Source organism: Argentina anserina, chromosome 4, assembly GCF_933775445.1.
Source record: "Argentina anserina chromosome 4, drPotAnse1.1, whole genome shotgun sequence".
Lineage (NCBI taxonomy): Eukaryota > Viridiplantae > Streptophyta > Magnoliopsida > Rosales > Rosaceae > Argentina > Argentina anserina.
The window spans coordinates 294,694-308,732 of NC_065875.1; the positions used below are offsets into that span (position 1 = coordinate 294,694).

Consider the following 14,039-nt stretch of genomic DNA (forward strand, 5'->3'; position numbering starts at 1 on the left):
TCGTTCAATTTCCATGCCTAAAATCTTCTTTGCTTCTCCTAAATCCTTCATCTCAAATTCACCACTCAACTGTGATTTCAATTTATCTATCTCCACCTTGCTCTTAGATGCAATCAACATATCATCAACATATAAGAGCAAATAAATGAAAGTCTCATCATGTAGCTTGCGAAAATAAACACATGGATCATAAAGACTCCTAGTGTACTTCTGACCAAACATAAACTTATCAAATCTCTTGTACCACTGCCTAGGAGACTGTTTTAGGCCGTACAATGATTTCTGCAGTTTACAAACCCATTTTTCCTTACCAGCAACTTTGAAACCATCTGGCTGACTCATATAGATCTCCTCATTCAATTCACCATGTAAAAATGCAGTTTTAACATCAAGTTGTACTAACTCAAGATCAAACTGTGCAACTAAGGCTAAAAGAATACGAATAGAAGAATGTTTCACAACTGGAGAAAATACCTCATTGTAGTCTATTCCTTCCTTTTGTGCATAGCCCTTAGCTACCAATCTAGCCATGTACCGAGATCTCTCCTTTTTAGCAAAAACCCACTTGCAACCAACTGCTCTCTTCCCATGTGGTAACTGAGCCAACTCCCAAGTCTTGTTCTTATGAAGAGAATTCATCTCCTCATCCATAGCCTTTTCCCACTCCACCTTATATGCATGTATTACAGCTTCTTCATAGGTAGTAGGAATTTCTTCTTCGGTCATCGGAAGTGCATAAGTCACCATATCATTAAGCCAAGCTGGCTTTGGAGCATTCCTCTATCCTTTTCTCAATGCAATAGGTTCATCTTGTTGCATAGACTCTTGGGTTTGAGCCTCTACTTCAGTACCTCTATCTCTATTAGTTGAATAATCAACTGTATGTTTTTCCGAATCACCTAGAGCTTCATTAATATTTTTCTCAAGCTCCACCTGCTTCAAGTTCTCTATGGTCATCTTCTGATTTTCAGAATTATTTTGCTCACTCTGATTAATCATAGCAGTCTCATCAAATGTAACATCTCTGCTCACAATAATCTTTCTCGTATCTGGACACCATAGCCTGAATCCTTTCACACCATCACTAAAGCCAAAGAAAATAGCTTTCTTTGCTCTAGGATCAAGCTTGCTTTCCCTGACATGATAATAAGCAGGACATCCAAAAATATGTAAGTAATGATAATCAGTAGCAGGTTTTCCAGACCATACCTCCATAGGAGTTTTTCCCTCATTTGCAGCTGTAGGCAACCTGTTAATAAGGTGGCCTGCATATGTAACTGCCTCTGCCCAAAACTCTTTGCCTAATCCAGCATTAGACAACATACACCGAACATTTTCTAACAAAGTCTGATTCATGCGTTCTGCTACTCCATTTTGTTGCGGTGTTCCTCTAACTGTGAAGTGCCTCACAATGCCCTCATCTTGACACAATTTCAAGAACGGATCAGACTTGTACTCACCACCATTATCTGACCTGAGCCTCTTAATTTTCCGACCGGTCTGTGTCTCAATCATCTTCTTCCACTTCACAAATATATCTAAGACTTCATCTTTATGCTTCATGGTGTACACCCATACTCTTCTAGAGAAGTCATCAACAAAAGTAACATAATACCGCTTACCTCCCAAAGATGTAGTCTTTGTAGGTCCCCATACATCTGTGTGAACATAGTCCAAAGCTCCTTTAGTCTGATGAATTGCTGTACCAAATTTCACTCTAGTCTGCTTTCCCAAAACACAATGTTCACATAATTCCAATTTGCAAGTCTTTGCACCTTTCAACAAGCCTTGCTTCACCAATCCCTGGATAGCTTTCTCACCAGCATGTCCTAGACGCATATGCCATAATCTGGTAGTGTCAGTATCATCTGTAATCTCAGAAACTACTGTTTCACTTGTCACTGTACTACCCTGTAGAAAATATAAGTTTCTTTCTATAGTACCCTTCATTATCACAAGTGAACCAGAAACAACTTTAGCAACACCATTCCTCAATATAATTGTGTGCCCCTTTGACTCCAAAGTTCCCAAAGAAATCAGATTTTTCTTCAAGTTCGGAACATACCGAACGTTTGTCAATTCTCTAACACTCCCATCATGCATCTTGAGACGAACTGTACCAAGCCCTCTAGTTCTGCAAGGACTATCATTACCCATAAGAACTAATCCACCATCCAATTCTCTCAAAGTAGAGAACCGTTCCTTGTTAGGACACATGTGGTGGGTACAACCCGAATCCATTATCCATCTGTCAGAATAATCAAGTGTCAATAAGCTTGCCAAAGCCAAATCAATCTCAATGTCTTCGAAGTAATCTGCACTCAAAGCAAAATCGAAGTTATCATCATCTTCGCTTTTCGCCACATTCACTTCTGGGCCTTTCTTGTCTCTAGTCTTCAACTTGGGACAATCTTTCTTCCAATGCCCCTTTTGACGACATAAAGCACACTCATCTTTTGCAGGAAATTTACTTCTTGACTTGGAACGAGATTTACCTCTCTTTCCACTAAACTTTCTATCATCTGATCTACCTCTTGCTACAAGTGCTTCACCCGACACTCTATCTAATTGCTTCTCCTTCTTTCTACACTCATTATTAATCAATGAATTGCACACATCATCAAATTTCACCTCATTTTTTCCATGCAACAATGTTGTAATCAAATGCTCATACTCGTCAGGAAGAGAATTCAGCAAACACAAAGCTTTATCCTCATCATCAATTTGAACTTCTAAATTAACCAAATCTGCAAGTATCTTATTGAAATCACTGATGTGTTCAGTCATAGAAATACCTTGTTTGTAGTTGAACCGGAAAAGCCTCCTCTTCAGGTGAAACCGAGTTTCTGCACTCTTGACCATGTATTGATCTTCCAGTTTCTTCCATAACTCCTTTGCCGAAGTTTCCCTCATAATAGAAAACTTTTGATCCTTTGCAAGACACAATCGAATAGAACCATAAGCCCACTTATTAATCTGTTTCCACTCCGAATCAGTCATGTCATCTGGTTTGTCTTCAAGAGCAATATCTAATTCTTGTTGACACAAGACATCCATCATCTCACACTGCCACATGCCAAAATTATTTGTTCCATCGAACTTTTCAACTTCAAATTTGGCATTGCCAATTGATGGTCTAGCCCGCGAAGAACCTAAAGTCCCTTTCTTTTTCTTCTCACCGTCAACATGATCGTCAACCATGACTTCCAAACAATATCAATATCAATCCCAATTCGGAACCTGCTCTGGTACCAGTTTGTTGTGCGGAAGCGTAAACAAACAGCAATATTGATATGGAACAATAAAGAAAAGAAAACACAAGGACACAAGATTTATAATGATTCACTCAATCAATGTGATTGAGCTACGTCCACTTTCGGAGCAGGCGAGAAATTCCACTATGATCAATTTGAGAAAATACAATAGAGCTTTGTACTAAAACTCTCTAATCCCAAAACCCCAAATAGATGCTCTTCTCTCTGAATGAAGAAGACTCACCTGTAGGTTAGTTACAAATACTCAACTCACTTTTCTTATGTCTTGCGGCAGCATGTGTGTATCTCACCCCTAGAACCCTTAGGTTACATACATATATATATATCAACCTAATTAACCTAAGCATGCAGTCCACGTGATCAAATTGGGCTGCAACAATATGGGTCAAAGACCAATTCAATTAAAGCCAATAATCAATAGGTCTTCTAACACAATAAAATCTTATTTTCGAAACGCACCAGATTCGTAGTTGCAAATTGCAATTGTCGTCTAGACGTTTGGTTACAAAACCTATTATCTGTGCTGAATGAAAGTTGCCAATTGCAATTGTCGGCTTAATGTTCAATGCTTCTATTTGTTGCCAATTGAGGCCTTTGGCAACTAGGGCATTGGTTATGGAATTAGGTTGGAAGTCAGGACTTTCTTGCAAACATACCAAAGGAGGATTCCGCTATTGAATGTACAATGAATATGTCTAGTTTATTATGTATCATTGTAGGTACTACCACTACCTTCTTGTTTGTCAATAAATGGCAGCCAAAGGCTATCTTCACCTTCGGGCTCTCTTTCTTAGAAAGCGGAAAAACGGATACACAAACAAAATCAATTGAATTACGTTCTTACTTAACCAAATATTTATCAAATGAGAAAGATAAATTATACTTGCCGCAAAAAAAAAAAAACGGTTGTTATAACCAAAACAATACATTGGATGAGTTAGCAATGGGGAGGACTTAGGTTAAACACTTGCAAACCAAAATTTTGCGTGTACAAGTCTATCACGGATCAGTGCAGTTCAATTACATCAATTTTTCGCACGGGCTAAACCACAAACTAGTACCAAATTATCTGCTTTTTTGATGCGGTTTTAATATCGATAGATGAGGTGAGGTAACATAAAATATCGTATGCAGTACAATTCATATGCCAAAAACATACATTCTCTAACCAAATAAAGGGCCATGCTCACGTTTTAGGATCTCACCTATTCCTGTTACATTTTTCTGGCTCTCTATGAAAAAACTAAGGAACATTGAGCAGTATCTCTTTAGGCCTCACCTCAATACCTTCAACGATGAGGCCACGCTTAGAATAGCTGACTTCTTTTACGCTGCACTCTATAACATCACCATCATCGTCGTCGTCTCCCTCTTCTATGAAAAATTCACCAATCTCAACCTCTATCCACCCATCTCTTCTGTTTCGAGCTCGCGCAGGCGTAGGGTCTAGGATCACACTATGCACAGTCCCAACTTCACTTTGTTGATAACTGATACGTGACACAAGAGGTGATTCAAATCCATATCTGTGTTGTGAAAGCTGATACACTAGGTAAGCTGCATAGGTTGTTCCTCGGGATAAATTCTTAGTCTCTATGCATGCCTTGATGTCCAGCCACCATACAAGTTTGAGCTCAGCCACTTCAGCAAACCTACCATTTTAATTATACCACATATGTAATGTATACAACACAATCAAATATTCATCCTCCCTCGAAAGCAAGTATACCTGGAGTTCGATGAAGCTATCCACTGCCAATAGGTGGGTGTATTTGCCCATGCAATTGCAAGCCCTCTAGCGCGTACCATATAACACTTCTTGCCGCTCTGCTTTTCTAGTGCAAAGCTCTGTGTCAAGGAGCATATGATCAATATTGGACAGATCTCTGAATTTGGATTTCATGGCATGGAGCCATAGTCCATGACGGTCGATCTTTCATGTTCATATGGCTTCCCTCAAGTTTCAGTTTTTACTTGTATATATCCGTTCTTTGTACCATTATACATCTGATACACCTATATAACTTATACACCAAATTTTAGGTGGCTTGCTAGTAACTACCTATATAACTTTGTATCCACCAAATTTTCCAGATTCGTACTTAGATCTGTGACTAGCTGGTTAAATTAAAGTGCGCTAGAAAACAGGTCAATGTTCGATACTTATGCAGATGTTCTGAATCTCAACATGTAAGTAACAATGTCAATCTGCTAGATATTCATATATGCTACAGAACCAAAATGATACTAATCTATATGCAATCATAAACAGGTAAGGAAGGTGCAAAACACTGTTGAAGAGCAGGGCTAATTAGTACTGAAATTTGATTCACATACCATGTTACCATTGCTTATGATGATGGGGTGACTGCAGAGATGAAAGTAGAGATCCTTCTTGGACATGGAATTCAATATCGATGACGAAGAAGACTGTGAAACGATTTGCTTATAATCCCGAGGGAGAAACCTCTCCCAGACAAAATCAGAATCCCCAGCTATTCTCAAGACAGGCGAGACCACTGATGATCTGCAGGCATCGCGCGGTGATGTAAAGGAAATGATGAGGGAGATGCACTCCACAGGCAACATGCTGATCATGTCCATTTCTTCTTCCTCCTCTTTCTGATATTCTATCTAGCTAGATATCTAATCTATGAAAACCTTGAGCAAGAAACAGGAGATATAAAAGACTTTTGAAATTTCAATCTTTCGTCTTAGTCAACGATCAACAAGGATTAGTATATGGATTGTTCAACATTATTTAAATCACCGTCCGATTAAAAATTAAGTGTTGCAATTATCTTCCCTGTTTCTTAGTCACAGTTTAGCCTTAAACAACTAAACTAGTTGGCCTTACACAAGCTACAGACACACAAAATTAAATTTCTTTCCAGTTCTGTGTCAACATACATGTATATTAATTATTGCTGATCTGTCCTTGTTTGTTGCTTTGTTTTTGTATAAGTAATTAGAACGGTGAATATGACTCAATGATATTGTTTCATGCTTCATCAATTTTGAGGTGTTGGGTTGATTCCATTGTTGTAGTACGGGGTTGGATGGAGCTGAGTTTGTTAAAATATAAACCAAGGTTGTCATAACTTATCTGAAACCATGAGAAAGGTTCCACATTTCATCTCATTATGGCATGTACTAGACGTCTAGCTTAGGCCTAAACTCAACGCCTTCCACAAGGAGGCCACTCTTTGTGCCATCAACTTCCCTCACACTACATTCTACAGTAGCATTATCTCCTCCTTTGACGAAGAACTCACCCATCTCCACTTCCATCCACCCATCTTCTCTATATTGAGCTCCTGGAGACACTGTGCAAGGGTCTAGCACCACGTCATGGTACGGCGCTTCTACTCGACTTTGTTCCCAAGTTACACGAAACTCAACCGGCCTTTGCGCAAACCCAAACCTGCATCCTAAGAGCTGATACACAAAGTAAGCTGCATAGGTTGTACCGGGTGACAACATTGTAGTCTTTATGTGTGCCTTGATGTCAAGCCCCAATTTATTTTTCAGCTCAGCCACTTCAGAAAACCTGTGTTAATGATTCACATATACATATCCATCTCAATTTGGAGTATGAACAATGAAATTTAAAATAGTAGTTAGTAAGCAGTAAAAAGAACAACCGTCCCACACATTATTCTGAGCATCTACAAGACTACAAATACAGCATCGATAATTGGTTATTGATTGATGATTAATTGATTATACCTGGATGCTGGTACGGTTGCCCATTGCCAATAACCAAGTTTATCTTCTTCTCCTGCAATTGAAAGCCCTCTTGCCCCTATCATATAACATTTCTTTCCACTCTTTTCTTCTAGTGCAAAGATCTGTGTCAAAATTAAACACCACATACATGATTCACTACTCAACTTATATCATCTTTTTTGTTCATAAAAAATAAGCCATATATCAAGATTTAAAACCAGAAGCTAGCCAAAACATTGATTACGAGTTCAAGAATCAAGATTGATAATGGTACAGAACAATTAATGCTTGACGATGTCTGTTGCATAATCAGCAAAGATGTATAATTGTTCAAACTTAAAAGATCGATCGATAATGCAAGAAAGATATATATCAAAGAATCCTTGATAAACAATATTACCATGTTACCATCTAAGAGTATGTGCAGGTGTTGAATTCGAAGATGGTAGTACAAATCCTTCTTGGAGATGGAGTTCAAGGATGATGGTGAAGGCAATATGGATCTAGAAATGATTTGCTTAATATCTGAAGGCAAAAAGCTTTCCCATACAAAATCTGAATCTGCAGCTTCTTTGAAGACAGAAGAGACTAGAGATGATCTGCAAGCGTCGCAAGGGGATGTAAGGGAGATGATTTGGGAGATGCATTCCAGAGGCAGCATGCTAATCATCATGTTCTTCATCTCCAGCTTTTCGCGTGAATATGGATCAATTGTACCTTTTTCCCTTCTCTTCATCATCCTCTGCTTGATTGATCCCCTGTATACAACAGTGCAAGAGGAAGAACAAGAATGAGAGACTTACTAGCTACTTAGAAAAGTTCAGCTGTTTTAATTTGTTTCAGAATGAGTGAGTATACTAAAGACAAGCATAAGAACCAAACAGATGGAATTGATTATTGGAAGACTTCACTTTCAGTGAAAACTTCTCCTCCAAGTATCCAACAGTAGTTGACGGCCGTGATTCAAATCAAATGGTGAATCAAATAAAAGTCCAAGTTTCATATATATGTATATGAGGGCAAGTCGGAGATACCAAAGTGAAGAGAAGTGCTGTTATTTCAACCATTAATGCTGCATTGTCTGATCAGCAGCAAGTGCAGCAGCTGTTGCTTGCAGAGCAAGCCAGCTGCAATCTCAGTCTTTTTTCCTGCTCAAATCGGCTGATTAGTGACCTTACAACATTTAGCTTCTCAATGTATATCTCCTTAGGCTTTACCTGCTAGATCCTTAATCTCGTTTTAACCTAGCAGTCTTTATCTAGTTCTTGTTGTTCTATTTATTCTAGTATTTTCCTTGTTGAAGTGTTAAAAAAGATATATACAGAAAACATTCAAGCCTTGTTCTTAGCTCTCCTCATATTTCAATACAAAGATCTAAGCAATCCAACAAATATTGAAGAAACAAAAAATCACACCAGGCTGTCTAGTTTTTAGTATGATTTATTCAAAGCATTATGTCAGAAAAATAAGAATAAGGTAGCAAAAAGGATGTACACTATTTTAACCAATTCAACAAGCTATAGCCTAATGTATGAGTACAACCGGACGTTCTACAACTCTACAAGTGATCACTTGGATCATATATATTAGCAAAAATTATTCAGTACACGGCCTGTGAATATACACGGGTTATGTGCACCATTGGATTTGACAGGTGGACAACAATGTAGATCGATGGGGGTTGACGCACTTGAGCCTCCTTAGTGAGGCGAGTGAAGGTGAGTAGAACCATTACACAAACCAACCACCCCAGTAATCATCATCATCGAAAAACCACCCCAGTAATCATCAGAAAAAAAAACCCACCCCAGTAGCAAGCTTTTCTGGTTTTATTCTTAGTGGGTCGGGTTAAAATTGTTATTTCTTTCATTCTTAATTCTGTCAGCATGGGTGGGTGGCATGGGAGTGCCTAGAGGCAGCAGATAGCTTTAGATATCTCAACATGATATCTAATTCGTAGAGAAATTACAACGGCTAATGGCAGCGGGGGGAGGTTGAGGTCAAATTCGTATAGCAACGATCCCTCTTCCTCTCAGTCTTTTTGGGGATTTACGGCAAGGTTGAGGAAAATGGATCGGATAATCGGATTAGGGGTTTGAAGGGGAAGAAAAGAGATAAGAATGTGAGAAATAAAGCCCAATTCTTCGCCGTTGGGATTGGGGGACGAGAGGAGGAAGGAGTGTACAAAGAACTGAGAGAAAGGGTGGAGGTGAGAATGAAAAAGAGTAGCTGATACGACCCGAATCTTTTACAATTCGTCGCGATTATAGTTTTATATTTTTCTCGAAATGAGAGTCGTACTAAGTGTGACGACTCTAAAAGTTGACTTTTTAATGCGTAATATTTTCGGGAAAACGTTCTTCATGAAAGTTGTAGGGCTCGTCGATACGAATTCGTAGACACGCAGCATGCATAAATCAGAGTTCGTATGAAGAGGTTATGAATCAAAGAGCATTTGAGAATTTTGGGAATTTAGTATAAATAGGGGGTTAAATTGAAGAAAATGAAGAAAATTTGAAAAATTTGAAATCATGCAGGTACTGTTCATCCCGAGCTCCCCCGACCCCGTCGCCTTCCTCCGTCAATTCGGCCATCGTCCGGCCGAGTTAGGGCGGCGCACTAGTCTCAAAAGAAAGGTGACTCAATCCCCTACATTTATGGGTTGGTGGCAACACTTGTCTCGCCGCCGTGAATGAGCGGTGCTGCTCGAAAGTTCCGCCACCGCCGAACCTCTTTTTCGTCAGAACTCCCTCCTCTGGCCGCCATTGCTCGAATTTCTTGAAGGGTTTTGAAAGTCTCATCTCCAGCAACAAACCCTCCAAAAGAATTGAACCAACTCGCCTTGAGATAAGAGAATCGACGATTTGAAATTCTATGGTTCATGATTTGGGGTTTTTCGATTTGTGTTCGATTGATGTGTTTAAACTCTGATTTGCCTTCGTAGTGAACTAGAAAGTTGTTAGAAATATTGAATAGATTGTGTTGATTAAATTTGGCAGTGATCGGAGGCCGCTGGCGGTGACACGTGGCGCCAAAATCCGGTCGAGTTGTGGGGTTCAAAATAAACCTCTCGGTGTAGGAAATTCATGGTTAGATGGATGAATGTTATGTTATTGATTATGTGTGTTGGTTATAATGATGCGTTTGTGATATTGGCTTGATGAAATGTTGAACTACGAATGGCTTGATCCGTTTAAAAAGGGTATGTAGGCACCGCAAACAAGGTTTAGGTGTAGCCAAATTTATTTTAGGATAGCCATTGTTATCTATTATAGTGGTTAATTTATGATGGCCGCTATGTGAGTCTATCGTTAGATGATTGGTAGGACGTTAATTATTTCTATCAAAATTGGTGTGAGGATCGTGAGAATTATTGTCAGGTAAGGGTATGCAAATAATTGTCGACCCCAGTAGCACTAATAACGCGTGCACACCAACCAAAACCATGTATATACACACTCCGTGTATAGAATAAGTTCTCATATATTAGCTACTACTTTGTAAATATGAAGAACATCTGCTTCAGTTATAGATTCATTCGATCATGAATCAATTTGGTACATGTATGAATTAATGTAAATATAGTCTGGTATACATTTATGTGTGATGTTATTAACACACCTTTTTTTTTGTTATTAACACACCCTTTTTCACTTGAAATGGTATAACATGACATCATTTTTTTAAAAAATCATGTGAGAAATGGTGTTAATAGTAAAAGTGGTGTGTTAATAACATCACACTTTATAAATTGAATAACGAAACTTACGAAAGGTACATGCAAGTTTGACTATACTATACGAAATTCTAGTTTTAGGTATGAGATGCGTATTTTTATGAGTATTTGGGGGGTTATTTCGACATTTAGTATAAAAGAAACCTAACAAGAGCACAACAGTCTTGTTTGCGTCTTCCTTGTTGGTGAGTGAGAAAACCAACAGCAGTTGAAGCTTTGTGTTCATCACTAGGTTAAAGGATTCAAAAACATCGAGGAGCCCACTACTTTCAACTAGGTATGACTCTCTCTCTCTCTCTCTCTCTCTCTCTCTCTCTCTCTCTCTCTCATTCTGTTAGTGGTTTCTTTTAGAACTGATATTTTGGGTCGAATCTGTAAAATCGGGCCAGACCGAATTGGGCTGAACTTTCGGCTAACTGAATATTTGGCTTGGCTCAGCTGTACCGATAGTCAGTATTCGGCTCGGCTACGATATTTGTACATGTATACCGTCAGCCTACCGAACCAACCGATATAGTCATATACATTCAAAATACGAAAATTTTGAAAGAAATAGGATTCGAACCCAAATCCTCAGGTACCACCGTAGCATCCTTTGCACTGACTATAGTATGCAAACTTTATATTTATTACTTTCTTTTGTGTCTGGTATAATTATAACAAAACCCCACCGCTAGGGTTAATGAACCATTTCGACATTCCCTCCCTCCTTCATTCACTCTCTTCAGCGCCTCCATCCCAAAAAACCACAAAATCTCAGATCTCACTCATCTCACCCCATAACCCAATTTTCCAAACCCTAGTTCCTCAAGAGTCCCCCATTTTGAAGCCGAATTGAGCTACAGGCAAGTTCTTTGTACTCTCTTCTGAACTTGTGTAGGATGAACTGGAATGGCTGTAAATATTTTTGTTTTTGTGTGTGTTTCAATCAAGGAGCCAACAGCAGAATGCCCATTTTATTTGTTCCCTGTGATTCTAAGAAGAATGGGACTGCAGCGATTGCAACAAGTGATTTGCCGATTTATGTGTCTGCAATGAATGCTTTATGTGAATTATATATTTATATGAACTTAAGAACTTCGATCAAGGAGGAACAAGACCTCTGTATTTCACTTTCTTTTTTCTCTTCCTGATTTTTTCAACTTCTTCAGCACTTCTTCTTTAGATCTGCAGGTCTCTAGTCTATACCTTGAATCGCATCGTTGACCGAAACTTCGGTAGTACTGACTGTTTGGTCGGCTACGGTTTGAAAACTCCTCTACCGACAAGAGTCGGTTCGGCATCGGTAGAGGCAAAAGTGGATCGGTTTACTACCGAATCCAGCCCTAGTTTCCTTATTGTTTTGTAATTCTTGCTTACCCAGCTGTTGTGGTATTAATTTGAGAAGTAAACCCCAATGCTTTACTTTTGTTGCAAATACTAAGAATAACAATGGGACTTTTCATCTACTTGTGTATTGGATGAGTATATTTCTATGGTTGTAAATTTGTAATTCAGAAAACTGCATTTCGGACTTGTGTTCTGCATTTTAAGCATTAGTAATAGGCAAACATAGAGTGAAACACGCTCATGATGCATGATTACATGGTTGTTGAATTCCTCATAATGCAACTGAGTAGCCAAAGGGTATGGCATGCTTATTATCCAATTTTTCTCCGATAGCTATGAATGCATATATAGAGGTTACTTTAATTCTTTGCATTCTGCTGTGGTTGTATGCGTATTGAAGAATGTAATAATTTAATTGTTTGTGTAGGGAATATCAGCATATTGAGATGAGGCCTTTGGATGAAGCTGAAACCACTGCAGTGTTCGAAAAGTTGTTCAAGTTTACGGGCAACAATCTAAAAAATATAGTTGAGAATCCTTCTAATGAAGGTCCAGACCCAAATCCAGGTCGCTACTGCTTTCGTCTCAACAAGAACAAGGTCTACTATGTCAGTGATTCGCTCGTAAAGCGTGCAACAAACATAGCTCGCGTCAATTTAGTCTCTCTTGGAACTTGCATAGGTAAGTTCACTCACGGTGGCAGCTTCCACCTAACGGTTCAGTGTTTGAGTTTACTGGCCTCAAATGCCAAACACAAGGTCTGGCTCAAACCCACCTCTGAGATGTCATATTTGTATGGAAACCATGTTCTGAAAGGTGGCTTGGGGAGGATTACAGAAAATATTGTGCCCGGTGATGGGGTGGTTGTGTTTTCAATGTCAGATATTCCATTGGGTTTTGGGATTGCCGCCAAGTCTACCCAGGATTGTAGGAAGTTGGACCCCAACGGAATTGTGGTGCTTCATCAGGCTGATATTGGAGAGTACTTGAGGATGGAGGATGACCTCTGATTGATTGGCAGCATTTTACTGTGTTTGGTATGTGTGTTGCTTGTATGCACTTCTGCAGCTTATTATGTAAGTGGGTCTATCTGATGGATATTAGGTGAAGCTTTACTGGATGTTGATGATTTTCTTAAGTTTTGGTTCTGTTAGGGATTATCAGTAGGTACAACAGGAGCTTCTTCTGTTATAGATCTTGATGATTTCCTTTCAATTTTGGCCGTGGTTGTAGTTGCAGTTTTAGTTTTGTATCAAGAATACATTATGGTTTTCTTTGCAGCTCTGCGCCTGTTTTATGTTGATTTAACTTCAATTTGTGGTTATGGGGGCTTCAACTTTCAGTTTTGAATTGCTTTCACCCTTGCTGCTAAAGTTCAATTCTGGATGTTGTTTTCTTTTGTGTTCTTCAACTCTCAAAATCTTTGGTTTGATTCTTCAACGTCTCAATCCAAGGAAATAAAAAAGAAATTTTATCAGTTCAGTACATTGTGTTTCACAACTTACTTTCCAATGTGTTGAAAACATTGGTATCCTGTAGTATCAATGCCTTAAAAGCTGAAACCTATTGTATCAATGCCCCTTAAGCCGAAACTTAGCAGTGAACGTCAAAGTCTTGGTCGCATTCTTATTATCTTGCACAGAAAACCTGCATAATTTGTGCAGCCAAGGAGGACCAAGTAATTTGATGATCTGATGAAGACACTTCTGCAAGGGGTAGATATTCCCAGTGCCATCCGGCCAACAATGGCAAGCCTTTCATCGCTGTTTGCAGCAAAAGAGACTGAATTGGGTACCTTATTGTGCAGCGAGGTTAATGCAATGCTGGGGATGCTGGTCAATTATTAGAGGAAGCTATTGCAATTTTGACTACTGTTTAGACGTTATAGTAAAAACTATAAGAACGACCAAAAATTGTTACAGTCGGAGGCTGAGACAAAAACAAATGTAGGTAATGAGTGACGTAATCCA

The 14,039-nt window shown here is 38.9% G+C and overlaps 3 protein-coding genes across 5 annotated transcripts; 1 reads left to right on the forward strand and 2 right to left on the reverse strand.

Annotated features, from left to right (window-relative positions):
• Positions 1–4,330: 4,330 nt before the first annotated feature.
• On the reverse strand, positions 4,331–5,911 carry LOC126791422 (putative F-box protein PP2-B12). Its single transcript, XM_050517875.1, has 3 exons — positions 5,613–5,911; positions 5,005–5,123; positions 4,331–4,927 (listed from the first exon to the last, which is right to left on the reverse strand). Exons 1-3 carry the CDS (start codon positions 5,877–5,879, stop codon positions 4,519–4,521), a joined length of 795 nt encoding a protein of 264 aa, XP_050373832.1. The 5' UTR covers positions 5,880–5,911; the 3' UTR covers positions 4,331–4,518.
• Positions 5,912–6,330: 419 nt separating this feature from the next.
• Positions 6,331–8,032, reverse strand: LOC126790515 (putative F-box protein PP2-B12). Of its 2 annotated transcripts, XM_050516775.1 has the most exons (4): positions 7,863–8,032; positions 7,405–7,762; positions 7,005–7,126; positions 6,331–6,825 (listed from the first exon to the last, which is right to left on the reverse strand). In XM_050516775.1, exons 2-4 carry the CDS (start codon positions 7,741–7,743, stop codon positions 6,429–6,431), a joined length of 858 nt encoding a protein of 285 aa, XP_050372732.1. In that variant the 5' UTR covers positions 7,744–7,762; positions 7,863–8,032; the 3' UTR covers positions 6,331–6,428. The 2 variants fall into 2 exon arrangements, with proteins under 2 accessions (XP_050372732.1, XP_050372731.1); XM_050516774.1 differs by lacking the exon at positions 7,863–8,032 and having other exon boundaries at positions 7,405–7,847.
• A 3,388-nt stretch (positions 8,033–11,420) lies between these two features.
• On the forward strand, positions 11,421–13,411 carry LOC126790529 (uncharacterized). 2 transcript variants are annotated; one of them, XM_050516798.1, is made up of 2 exons: positions 11,421–11,585; positions 12,497–13,411. In XM_050516798.1, the coding sequence occupies exon 2, from the start codon at positions 12,516–12,518 to the stop codon at positions 13,077–13,079; it is 564 nt and encodes a 187-aa protein (XP_050372755.1). In that variant the 5' UTR covers positions 11,421–11,585; positions 12,497–12,515; the 3' UTR covers positions 13,080–13,411. The 2 variants fall into 2 exon arrangements, with proteins under 2 accessions (XP_050372755.1, XP_050372754.1); XM_050516797.1 differs by lacking the exon at positions 11,421–11,585 and adding an exon at positions 11,670–11,765.
• Positions 13,412–14,039: the final 628 nt, after the last annotated feature.

What these genes read in the sequence shown, in the direction of transcription:
- LOC126791422 (XM_050517875.1), bottom strand. Translation starts at nt 5,879, where the DNA reads ATGGACATGATCAGCATGTTGCCTGTGGAGTGCATCTCCCTCATCATT. An exon ending in TCATAAGCAATGGTAACATG is followed by an intron (nt 5,124 to 5,612) that starts GTATGTGAATCA and finishes TCCTTGACACAG; the next exon opens with AGCTTTGCACTAGAAAAGCA. An exon ending in ATAGCTTCATCGAACTCCAG is followed by an intron (nt 4,928 to 5,004) that starts GTATACTTGCTT and finishes TTAAAATGGTAG; the next exon opens with GTTTGCTGAAGTGGCTGAGC.
- LOC126790515 (XM_050516775.1), bottom strand. Translation starts at nt 7,743, where the DNA reads ATGATGAAGAGAAGGGAAAAAGGTACAATTGATCCATATTCACGCGAA. An exon ending in TACTCTTAGATGGTAACATG is followed by an intron (nt 7,127 to 7,404) that starts GTAATATTGTTT and finishes ATTTTGACACAG; the next exon opens with ATCTTTGCACTAGAAGAAAA. An exon ending in GCAACCGTACCAGCATCCAG is followed by an intron (nt 6,826 to 7,004) that starts GTATAATCAATT and finishes TCATTAACACAG; the next exon opens with GTTTTCTGAAGTGGCTGAGC.
- LOC126790529 (XM_050516797.1), top strand. Translation starts at nt 11,725, where the DNA reads ATGGGACTGCAGCGATTGCAACAAGTGATTTGCCGATTTAT. An exon ending in CAAGTGATTTGCCGATTTAT is followed by an intron (nt 11,766 to 12,496) that starts GTGTCTGCAATG and finishes TTGTTTGTGTAG; the next exon opens with GGAATATCAGCATATTGAGA.